The 12,579-nt window shown below is 38.7% G+C and overlaps 1 protein-coding gene across 6 annotated transcripts in view; it reads left to right on the forward strand.

Annotated features, from left to right (window-relative positions):
• The window catches only part of LOC101830611 (THO complex subunit 2-like), a 36,198-nt gene that overhangs the window by 7,760 nt on the left and 15,859 nt on the right, over positions 1 to 12,579 (forward strand). For 3 of the 6 annotated variants that reach the window (XR_005877572.1, XR_005877575.1, NM_001379101.1), the window contains exons 2-4: positions 1,968 to 7,301; positions 8,713 to 8,746; positions 8,879 to 8,919. Coding sequence is in view for 2 of the 6 variants with exons in the window: in NM_001379101.1 (NP_001366030.1) it covers positions 2,206 to 6,972 (4,767 nt within the window). In the remaining 4 variants the exon portion in view is untranslated. Of the gene's footprint in view, positions 1 to 817; positions 7,667 to 8,712; positions 8,839 to 8,878; positions 8,920 to 12,579 lie in introns of those variants that run through there. The other 3 variants (XR_005877574.1, XR_005877573.1, XM_040746565.1) reach the window with 3 other exon arrangements.

Genomic DNA, 12,579 nt, shown 5'->3' on the forward strand with positions numbered 1-12,579 from the left:
ACTCCAGGAGTTGTAACAGCTGTTCAGGATCCTAGGATACTAGCACATTGTATTAGGAGCCCAGAGGCAAATAAGATGTTCAAGATGGAACACAGCTGGAATGTAAATTGTTTGATGCAAATCCAGTGATTATAGAGCCGCTGTCTACTCTAGACTGGTGGTCTAGTTGTTTGTTCCTGATTTGTGTAGAACTGTCAGTTACAGATTGTTGTGATTTCCCTGAACCTGGCTCAGGACAGGGTCTAAGGCCACTTAGGTTGATCCTGGGTCTATTAAATAATTGTCCTTCAGAGCTAGAGGCTTCTCTGGCTGTGCAACAGAGAGTGTTGTAAAACAGGCACATCTGTCCATCTCTCTGACAGCTGTGAAAGTCCCTATAGACCCTCAGAATTTCAGCAACAGATGCCAGTCTAAAGCATAAGAAAATAAAACATTTTAAAATCACTGCCTAAAATGCATATATTTGTGTATGTGTACTTATCTACCAAATTTATAAGTTTTAAGAAAGCTTTATTTTTTTAAAAAAACATTTTTAGCAATAAACTCACAGGAAACCCTAGTTTGACTTGTAATAGTTCATCTATCATAATTTCACATTAATTGAAAGTAATCTTAGTCAATTAGATGTCATTGAGAATTCATGGGGTCTTACTCCTTCAAGCCCTCTTCCCCTTTATATTGACTCTAGAGCAGTGTTTTTCAACCTTCCTAATGCTGTGACTCTTTATTACAATTCCTCATGTTGTGGTGACCCCCAACCATAAAATTATTTCATTACTATTTCATAACTGTAATTTTGTTGCTGTTATGAATCATAATATAAATATATGGTACACTTACGGTTATCTGCTATGTGATCCACAGGTTGAGAACTGCTGTTCTTCATCTACAAAGGGCTTCTGCAAAGGACACAGTGCCATTGCCCATTTTTCTTTGGGAGATGGGTGGGCAGATACCTGGGGCTACTATGAGCTCTTGTGGAGGGACAGGTTAGTTCTAGTTATCTTTGTGTATGGTCCTATCTCACAAGTGGGAACAGTGACTGTACTGGATCAATTCTAATTCTTTTTATTCCAGTACCAAAATCCTATGGAGTAGATAATTGTTCTCTTATGTGAGAGCAAACTGAAGCTCACATAGGTTCATACAAGAGTAAGTATGTGACCATATGCCAAACCTGTGTCTTCATATTATTTTCCTGCCTCCTCCTTTGCTCACTCAGTGTGAACTGAGAATGATTGAGGGTTAGGTTAGCGGTTTCCACCCAGGATTGATTAGCAGATGGGAGGCAGATAGTATTTGTCAGCCTCCAAAAGGAAAAAGATGATGAACCAGAGTGGTAATTAGAGCAAGTTGAAGGGAGATGCTGTATGTAGAGTTGTGGTTGAGTTAACGGGAATCAGCAGGGAAGGTGAGGCACTGGGGAAGTTACCACCTCCGGGTTAGGCGGTACCAGAGAAGAATGGCATGGTGTAGTTGCAGAGAATGGCCAACACTAAAAACATGGTGAAATGAACTGTAGAAGGGGAAAATTCAATTTCATCCTCCCCTCACCCACAGAAATCAAAGGATCCCAAGTGGTATTCATCAAAGAGCAGAACCAAGTGGATTGGAGAATCTACCCTGGGGGAACGGAATGGGTCCTCTAGTATCTGTAGGGAAAGAAAGCAGGTCAAGCACAGCTGGGCTCAGCATGAGGAGATGCCAAGACTTATGTGGGATTCTGAAGGGAGCTGCAGGGCCTGCTGAGTAGTCTGTTGGAGTCACTGTTTCACACAAGCCAATATGAATAAGTCAACAAGATCGTGATATCTAGAAAAAGGATGGGGAAATAAAGTTAGGCTGAGAGAAGACCTGGGTGGGTACTTGGCCCTTCACTAACAACAGCTCCTGGATGGAGGCATGTGGCTTAGGGAACGTGTGAGCCGCACCTGTGCAATCTTATTTTGCTCTTTTCTTTGTTGCAGTGACCTGCAGTGTGAGTGCCATCAGGCACAAAGACACCCAGACAACAGACTTTGGCAGTGCGTAATTAGCATGCCGGTTCCTGAAGCAGAAAAAACTCAACCCTAAAATCCTGTTCTCCAGAACGCTTAGCTCCCAGCATTCGCTGTGGGTGGGGCGAACCTTTGACCTCCAGCAAGCGCAGGTGCTAGTGCGCAAGTGCATGCTGCACATCCGGGACTCTGTTACTAGGAAGAAAAGATGGCAATGGCCTCAGCCGCTGTGGTGGTTCCCACTGAGTGGATCAAGAACTGGGAGAAATCTGGGAGAGGCGAATTTTTGCGTTTATGCAGGATTCTCAGTGAAAGTAAAAGCCGCGACACTTTGGCTTGTAGAGATTTCCAGCAAGCTCTCTATGAGTTGTCATACTATGTCATTAGAGGAACTTTAAAGCCTGAACAGGCATCAAATGTTCTTAGTGACATCAGTGAATTTCGAGAAGACATTCCACTTATTCTTGCCGATATATTCTGCATGCTGGATATTGAGACGAACTGTTTAGAAGAAAAAAGCAAGAGAGATCATTTTACACAATTGGTGTTAGCATGTTTATATTTAGTTTCAGACACAGTTCTAAAGGAACGCTTGGATCCGGAAACATTGGAGTCATTAGGCCTTATCAAACAATCACAGCAGTTCAATCAAAAGTCAGTCAAAATCAAGACGAAACTCTTTTATAAACAGCAGAAGTTCAATTTGTTAAGAGAAGAAAATGAAGGTTATGCCAAGCTGATTGTTGAATTAGGGCAGGATTTATCTGGAAATATTACTAGTGATTTAATCTTAGAAATTCTCAAATCTTTAATAGGATGCTTCAATCTGGATCCCAATCGAGTTTTGGATATCATCTTAGAAGTGTTTGAGTGCAGGCCAGAACACCATGATTTCTTTATATCTTTATTAGAAGCTTACATGGGTATGTGTGAACCACAAACACTGTGTCATATTCTTGGGTTCAAATTCAAGTTTTACCAGGAACCAAATGGTGAGACTCCATCGTCCTTGTACACAGTTGCAGCAGTACTTCTACAGTTTAATCTTATTGATTTGGATGGTCTTTATGTACACCTTCTTCCAGCTGATTCTTGTATTGTGAATGAATACAAACGAGAAATTGTGGAAGCTAAGCACATTGTTAGGAAACTTACAATGGTTGTATTGCCTTCTGACAAAAGTGATGAACGAGAAAAAGAAAAGAAAAAAGATGACAAAGTAGAGAAGGTACCTGACAATCAAAAACTTGGTTTGCTGGAAGCCTTGTTAGTTATTGGTGATTGGCAGCATGCACAGAGTATTATGGATCGTATGCCTCCGTACTATGCAGCATCACATAAAGTAATAGCCCTTGCTATTTGCAGTCTTATACATATAACTATTGAGCCTCTTTACCGAAGAGTTGGCGTCCCGAAAGGTGCTAAAGGCTCACCTGTCAATGCTTTACAAAACAAGAAGTCGCCAAAGCCAGTGGAGAGCTTTGAAGACTTAAGGAAAGATGTATTCAGTATGTTTTGTTATCTTGGTCCTTACCTTTCTCATGATCCCATCTTATTTGCAAAGGTTGTGCGTATAGGCAAGTCATTTATGAAGGAATTTCAGTCTGATGGGAAACAAGAAAATAAGGAGAAGATGGAAGTTATTTTTAGTTGTTTGCTTAGCATTACTGACCAGGTACTCCTTCCGTCTCTTTCTTTGATGGATTGCAATGCGTGTATGTCAGAGGAACTATGGGGAATGTTTAAAACATTTCCTTATCAGCATAGATACCGCTTATATGGCCAGTGGAAGAATGAGACTTACCATAGTCACCCACTTTTAGTAAAGGTTAAAGCCCATACAGTAGACAGAGCCAAGTACATCATGAAGCGTCTAACTAAGGAAAATGTGAAGCCTTCGGGAAGACAGATTGGGAAACTGAGTCACAGCAATCCAACCATTTTGTTTGATTATGTCTTGTCACAAATACAGAAGTACGATAACTTAATAACACCTGTGGTGGACTCATTGAAATATCTCACTGCGTTGAATTACGATGTTTTGGCCTATTGTATCATCGAAGCTTTAGCTAATCCAGAAAAAGAAAGAATGAAACACGATGATACAACCATCTCAAGCTGGCTCCAGAGTCTGGCTAGTTTCTGTGGTGCAGTGTTCCGTAAATACCCGATTGACCTTGCTGGTCTTCTTCAGTATGTAGCCAATCAGTTAAAGGCAGGCAAAAGTTTTGACCTGCTTATATTGAAAGAAGTGGTACAAAAAATGGCAGGAATAGAAGTTACAGAAGAAATGACAACGGAGCAGCTAGAGGCTATGACTGGTGGGGAGCAACTGAAAGCTGAGGGTGGGTATTTTGGCCAGATAAGAAACACTAAGAAATCCTCTCAGAGATTGAAGGATGCACTACTGGACCATGATCTTGCCCTTCCTCTCTGTTTGCTTATGGCTCAGCAGAGGAATGGGGTGATCTTTCAGGAAGGTGGAGAGAAACATTTGAAACTTGTTGGAAAGTTGTATGACCAGTGTCATGATACTTTAGTACAGTTTGGTGGATTTTTAGCATCAAATTTAAGCACAGATGATTACATAAAGAGAGTGCCTTCGATTGATGTGCTGTGCAATGAATTTCATACGCCCCATGATGCAGCCTTTTTTCTGTCTCGGCCAATGTATGCACACCATATTTCATCAAAGTACGATGAGCTTAAGAAATCGGAAAAGGGTAGTAAGCAGCAGCATAAAGTTCATAAGTACATTACAGCATGTGAAATGGTGATGGCTCCTGTCCATGAAGCAGTGATCTCCTTACACATTTCTAAAGTCTGGGAAGATATCAGCCCTCAGTTCTACACCACATTCTGGTCTCTAACAATGTATGACCTTGCAGTTCCACATACCAGCTATGAACGAGAGGTCAGTAAACTTAAGATTCAGATGAAAGCGATTGATGACAATCAAGAAATGCCTCTGAATAAAAAGAAAAAAGAGAAAGAGCGCTGTACTGCCCTTCAGGACAAGCTTCTTGAAGAAGAAAAGAAACAGATGGAGCATGTGCAGCGGGTTCTACAGAGACTGAAACTGGAAAAGGACAACTGGCTCTTAGCAAAATCTACTAAAAATGAGACCATCACCAAGTTTCTCCAGTTGTGTATATTTCCTCGGTGTATTTTTTCTGCAATTGATTCTGTTTACTGTGCTCATTTTGTTGAGTTGGTCCATCAGCAGAAGACTCCAAATTTCTCCACACTTCTCTGCTATGACCGAGTTTTCTCTGACATAATTTACATGGTTGCTAGCTTTACTGAAAATGAAGCTAGTCGATATGGGAGATTTCTTTGCTGCATGTTAGAGACTGTGACTAGGTGGCATAGCGACAGATCCACCTATGAGAAGGAATGTGGAAACTATCCAGGATTTCTTACTATACTACGAGCAACTGGATTTGATGGTGGAAATAAAGCTGATCAGTTAGATTATGAGAATTTTCGACATGTTGTACATAAATGGCATTATAAACTTACCAAGGCATCAGTACATTGCCTTGAAACTGGTGAATACACTCATATCAGGAATATCTTGATTGTGCTAACAAAAATACTGCCATGGTACCCCAAAGTTTTAAATTTGGGTCAGGCTTTGGAAAGAAGAGTGCATAAAATCTGCCAAGAAGAGAAAGAAAAGAAGCCAGATCTGTATGCATTAGCAATGGTTTACTCTGGGCAGCTGAAAAGTAGAAAGTCACACATGATTCCTGAAAATGAATTTCATCACAAAGATCCTCCTCCAAGAAATGCTGGTACAAGTACGCAAAATGGGCCGTGTAGTGGGCTGCCGTTGTCCATAGGAAGTACATCTAAGTCAGATGAGAGCAGTACCGAGGAGACTGACAAGACCCGGGAAAGGACTCAGTGTGGTGTGAAAGCTCCTAATAAAGTTTCTAGCACCATACCAAAAGGGAATTCAAGCAATGGAAATAGTGGCTCCAGTACCAAAGCTGTTAAGGAAAACGACAAAGAGAAGGGGAAAGAGAAGGAAAAAGAGAAAAAGGAAAAGACTCCAGCTGTTACCCCAGAGACTAGGGTACTTGGTAAAGACAATAAAGAAAAACCCAAGGAAGAGCAGCCTAATAAAGATGAAAAGATAAGAGAGACCAAGGAAAGAATGCCTAAATCTGACAAAGATAAGGAAAAATTAAAGAAAGAGGAAAAAGCTAAAGATGAGAAATTCAGGATCATCATCCCCAATGTAGAATCAAAATCCTCTCAAGAAAGAGAAAAAGAGAAAGAGCCATCAAAAGAAAGAGACTTAATAAAGGAAATAAAATCAAAAGAAAATGTTAAAGGAGGAGAAAAAGCGCCAATTTCTGGGGCCTTGAAATCACCTGTTTCTCGAACAGATAATTTAGAGCCTGAAAGAGAAAAACGTCGCAAGGTTGATTCCCACCCTTCTCCATCACATTCTTCCACAATAAAGGAGAGTCTCATCAAGCTCAAGGAGTCTTCAGCAAAGCTCTATATCAACCATGCTCCACCACCATTGTGCAAGAATAAGGAGAGAGAAACGGACAAGAAAGATTTGGACAAGTCAAGAGAAAGATCCAGAGAAAGAGAGAAAAAAGATGAAAAGGACCGGAAAGAGCGGAAACGGGATTATTCAAACAATGACCGGGAAGTGCCCTTAGACTTAGTGAAAAGGCGGAAAGATGAAAATGGCATATTGGGGATTTCAAAACACAAAAGTGAAACTCCCTGTGAGTCTGCTTATCCAAATGAGAAAGACAAGGAAAAGAATAAGTCAAAATCCTCAGGCAAAGAAAAAGGTGATTCCTTTAAACCTGAAAAGACGGATAAAATATCCAGTGGGAAAAAGGAGTCTGGACATGATAAAGAAAAGGTAGAAAAGAAAGAGAAATGGGACAGTTCTGGAGATAAGGAAGAGAAGAAGCATCATAAGTCCTCAGATAAGCACAGATAATGGAGGCCTTGAGCCAAGAGTGTGGGCAGGCCTCCAAGCTGAAGGTTTCCCAGCCAAGGGTGCCAGAGCTCTGTGTCACTCTGAAAACTTACTTATGAGCTTCTGATGCTGTCCATCTTAAGAGAATCTGCTTATGTCAGAAGATGAATATGCATCGCCATCCTCTTGAGACATTGCAAAGTCACTGGTTTTTCAGAACATTATTTTCACCTTCAGGCAGTTTCTTGCAGCAAGATCCCTGTGCGTACATTTTTTTCTTGAAATAACACCACCTAGAAACAGCATCTATGAAATTTTCATCAGCTGAGTCTTGGATCACCCTTAGAAAGGTTAGTTTATTGTTTCCTAGACTGAATGCCTTGCTGTAGGGAAGGCTGCATTTGTGTATAAAATATAATCGACAACATTGGAATGATTGTTACCTGATAATTTTGGCTTCTTATAAAAATTGTAGTTTAGTTTGTGGGAAAGATCTTTCTTACATATGTAAACCAGAACAATGTTTTCCTTCAATGTATTCTTAAATATGTCATCACAGTTTCCCTTACTAAGCCTGCAAGATGGCTCAGTGGGTTAAGGCACTTGCCCTCAAGCCTAAAGACTGATGTGGACCATGATGGAGGGAGAGAGCTCTGGTTCACATAGCCTGTTCTCTGACCTATACACATCCTAAATAAATATAACTAAAATGTTTTAATTTCTCCTAATGTGACGTCTTTGTCTTAAAGAACTTGCTTCTTACACTCCAACTCACAGTCACGGACACTGTGATCTTTACTGGAACATTATTTTTTTAACTTAAAATTTAGTGTAATTCTCCCTTTTAGAGTACACAGTTTGGTGACCTTTAGCATATTCATCACATGTGAAATCATCATGACTGTCTAGTCTCAGATGATTTCTCTCAGCTGCAGCAGAAGCCCCAGTTTATCAGTGACCACTTTTAAGTTATTCTTCCTCAGCCCCTGGGAACTGCTGACATACTTTCTGCCCATAAGTTCACTGATTTGGGGTATAACATAAATGGAATCCTGAGATATTGTGACTTTTGTGTATGGGTTCTCTTATACATAGTTTGTTTAATGTGTACAAATAATCCATTCCGTTTTATAATTTTCTGTTTGTTTATCCATCCACTGATTGGCAAGAATAGTAATTTTTATGTTTTAAGTATTAAAACTTGTAACTTAAACACTAATGTATCCACAGTTACAGTGGATGACACCAAGATTATACATAGTATGAATGCTGTGTAGAAACAGTACGTAGATTAAGCCAGAAATCCTGGCACTCTGGGAGTCTGAGGCAGATGGATCTCTAAGTTCCAGGACAGCCAGAGATGTTATGTAGAGAAACCCTGTGTCAGAAAACCAAGAAAAGGGAAAAGAAATGATATGTAAATTATCAGTATTTCGTGTAAGTGTGATGATTTTCTGAGGTCATTTTAGCTCTGGTCTTAAGAAATATGTGAATGTAGTGTTTTCATCAATAAAAGTTAATACCTTAAGTATTAAGTTGAAATTTGTATGAAAACATTAAACAAATAGAAATTGTGTACCATGTGTTAATGATCATGTTTTGAATTTATGTCACCATTCATTATTTGAGAAAAACAACATGGAAAGGAAAGAAAGTGGTTATATATCGTTATATAAGAAGTGTTTTACATGTTTTACAATAATTTTGTAATATTTCAAATATTACTGTATTTTAATATCACTTAAAATTATATCTTTGTAGGGGAAAAATCCTCTTCAATGGAAGACTTTTGGAGGTATTTGAAAATGACTTTGAAAGCACTCGTTTCCCCTGAATATTGTTCATTTGGTGTTGTAAATTCAATGTACAAGATTAAGAATAATCTAGGTATCATTTCTATTTTTTTTTATTTTTTTACTCTTTTTAGGGCCTGCTGTGCATTTACCAGTATATAAGAAGTAGGCTATGGTGAGTTGTTGAAGTTACTGTTCTACCTTCATAGAGTGATTTAGTACCAGTTATAGAAAATCTTGTAGGTGCCTTGCAACTAGTTAGGTCTTTCAGAACTTTGTTTCCTATTTAATCTCTATAGCATACTTACAAGGTAAGTACCAATACTGTTCATAAGTCATAAAAATTAAATGCAGGATGTTTAACTATATGTGTAACTATATATTGTCGCATAGCTAAGGAATGAGAGAAAGAGATTTTGTTTGTGTTTATGGTAGCCATTCTTCTTTATTCTACTTTATTATTCACTCTATTTCATGAATTAGCAAATATTGGCTGAGACTTTCCTATGATGGATGTCATAAAAATGACAGATTGTTTTGTGTTAGTTCATTAGTGTGCTTATGGATAAGATGATGGTATGTATCCCCAGTTCCCAAACTGTGCCTGCAGATGTTTCAGAATGTGCAGTTGTAAATTCCACTCAGTCCTTTCCCTAGTCATTAAAGAACCCAGCATAGTACACCAAGTGTTCTTGAAAGGGGTGGTACCTTTATTCCTGATGACTAACCTTAATCTCATCTGAATAATTATGGCTTAAAGCCTGCTTTCTCAAAATAATCTGTTGGTGTTTTAGAGACTTGCTTCTTGAGTTCTTTGTAAATTTTGGAGATCAGCCCTCTGTCAGATGTCAGCTGAGTGAATATCTTTTCCCATTCTGTGGGCTGCCTTTTTGTCTTGTTTACTCTGTCCTTTGCCTTACAGAAGCTTCTCTGTTTCAGGAGGTCCCATGTATTAATTGTTGACCTCACTGTCTGTGCTACTGGTGTTATGTTCAGGAAGCAGTCTCCTGTACCAATTCGTTCAAGGGTATCACACACTTTCTCTTCAAAGAGTTCAGTGTGGCTGGGTTTATGTTGAGATCTTTGATCAATGTGGACTTAACTTTTGTGCATGGCGATAGACATGTATCAATCCACATTCTTCTATATGCCATCATCCAGTTATACCAGCACCATGTGTTGAAGATGCTTTTTTTCCCATTATATATTTTTAGCTTCTTTGTCAAAGATCAGATGTTCATACATGTGTGGGTTTTCAATTCGATTCCATTGGTCTACCTGTCAGTTTTTGTGCCAATACTAAGCTATTTTCAGGACTACAGCTCTAAAATAGAGCTGGGTGTTGCTTTGTTGAACCGAGTTGTTTTGGCTATCCTGGGTCTTTTGTTTTTCCATACAAAATTGATTATTGTTCTTTCAAGGTCTGTGAAGAATTGTGCTGGGATTTTAATGGGGATTGCATTGAATCTGTAGATTGCTTTTGGCAGGATTGCCATTTTTACTACATTGGTCCTACCTATCCAAGAGCATGGGAGATCTTTCCATTTTCTGGTGTGTTCTTTAATTTCCTTCTTTAAAGACTCAAAGTTCTTGGGATACAGGTCTTTCACTTGTTTAGTTAGGTATTTTATGTTGTTTGTGGCAATTGTAAAGGGTGATGTTTCTTTGATTTCTTTCTCAGCCCTTTTATCATCTGTATATAGTAGGGCTACTGATTTTCTTGAGTTGATCTTGTAGCCTGCCACTTTGCTGAAGGTGTTAGCCAGCTGTAAGAGTTCCCTGGTAGAGTTCTTTGGGTCATTTATGTAAACTATCATATCATCTGCAAATAGTGAAAGTTTGACCTCTTCCTTTCCAATTTGTATCCGCCTGATTTCCTTTTGTTTTCGTATTGCTCTAGCTAGAACTTCAAGTACAATATTGAAAAGGTGTGGAGAGAGTGGACAGCCTTGTCTTGTTTCTGATTTTAGCGGAATCACCTTGAGTTTCTGTCCATTTAGTTTGATGTTGGCTGTTGGTTTGCTGTAATAGCTTTTATTATGTTTAGGTAAGTTCCTGTTATCCCAGATCTCTCCAAGACCTTTATTATGAAGGGATGTTGGATTTTGTCAAAGGCTTTTTCTGCATCTAGTGAGATGATCATGTGATTTTTGTTTTTCAGCTTGTTTATATGGTGGATTATATTGATGGATTTTCATATGTTGACCCATCCCTGCATCCCTGGGATGAAGCCTACGTGATCGTGGTGAATGATTGTTTTGATGTGTTCTTGGACCAGATTTGCCAGTATTTTAGTATCAATGTTCATGAGGGATATTGGTCTGAAGTTCTCTTTCTTAATTGTGTCTTTATGTGGTTTGGATACAAAGGTTATTGAAGCCTTGTAGAAAGAGTTTGGCAAAGACCCTTCTGCTTCTATTGTGTGGAATACTTTGAGAAGAATTGGTGTAAGCTGTTCTTTGAGTTTCTGGTGGAATTCTGCACTGAGGCCATCTGGAGTACAGGTTTTCAAAGTATGACCTGATGATTCTCTGAATTTCCTCAGAGTCCATTGTTATGTCCCCGTTTTCCTTTCTGATTTTGCTAATTTGCATGTTCACACTCTCCCCTTTGGTAAGTTTGGACAAAGGTTTGTCTATCTTGTTGATTTTTCTCAAAGAACCAACTCTTCGTTGTATTGATTCTTTGTAGTGTTTTCCTAGTTTGTACTTTATTGATTTCAGCCCTCAGTTTGATTATTTCCTGGTATCTACTCCTCATGGGTGAGTTTGCTTCTTTGTGTTCTAGAACTTTCAGCTGTGCTGTTAATTCTCTAGATAACTATTCTCCAGTTTCTTCATGTGGTCTCTTAGTGCTATGAACTTCCCTTGTAGCACTGCTTTCAAAGTGTCCCATAAGTTTGGGTATGTTGTGTCTTCATTGTCATTGAATTCTAGGAAGTCTTTAATTTCTTTTTTTATTTCTTCTTTGATCCAGGAATGGTGCAATTGTACATTATTCAATTTCCATGAGTTGGTAGGGTTTCTGCAATTTGTATTGTTGTTGAATTCTAATTTTAGCACATGGTGGTCTGATAAGATGCATGGAGTTATTCCAATTTTTTTGTACCTGTTCAGGCTTGATATGTTGCAAAGTATATGGTCGATTTATGAGAAGGTTCCATGTGGTGGTAAGAAGAACGTATATTCTTTTTTATTTGAATGGAATGTTCTATACATGTCTGTTAATCCCAATCGAGTCATAACTTATATTAGCCCCTTTGCTTCTTTGTTAAGCTTCTGTCTGGTATCCCTGTCTAGTGGTGAGAGTGGGGTGTTGATGTCTCCCACTATAAGTGTGTGGGGCTTTATATGTGATTTGAGTTTTAGTAATGTTTCTTTTACAATCGTGGATTCCTTTGTATTTGGGGCATATATGTTCAGAATTGAATCTTCATCTTGGTGGATTTCTCCTGTGATGAGTATATAATGACTTCCTTGATCTCTTTTTATTGATTTTATTTTAAAGTCTAATTTGCTAGATATTAGGATTTTGGGTCCATTTGATTGGAAAATCTTTTACCAACTTTTAACTCAGAGGTAATGTCTGTCTTTGAGGCTGAGGTGTGTTTCTTGTATGTAACAGAAGGATGGGTTCTGTCTTTGCATCCATTCTATTAGCCTGTGTCTTTTTATAGGCTAGTTAAGACCATTAATATTGAGGGATATTAATGACCATTGATTGCTCATTTTCTTTGATTTGGAATGGTTGTTATTGGTGTAATTATGTGTGGAATTCCACCCCTTTTTTCTTTTGGCTGTTGGTAAGGTGATATTATCTAAAGGCTATGGTTTTC

This window comes from Mesocricetus auratus, unplaced genomic scaffold, assembly GCF_017639785.1.
Source record: "Mesocricetus auratus isolate SY011 unplaced genomic scaffold, BCM_Maur_2.0 Super-Scaffold_100006, whole genome shotgun sequence".
In the NCBI taxonomy this organism is placed as follows: domain Eukaryota; kingdom Metazoa; phylum Chordata; class Mammalia; order Rodentia; family Cricetidae; genus Mesocricetus; species Mesocricetus auratus.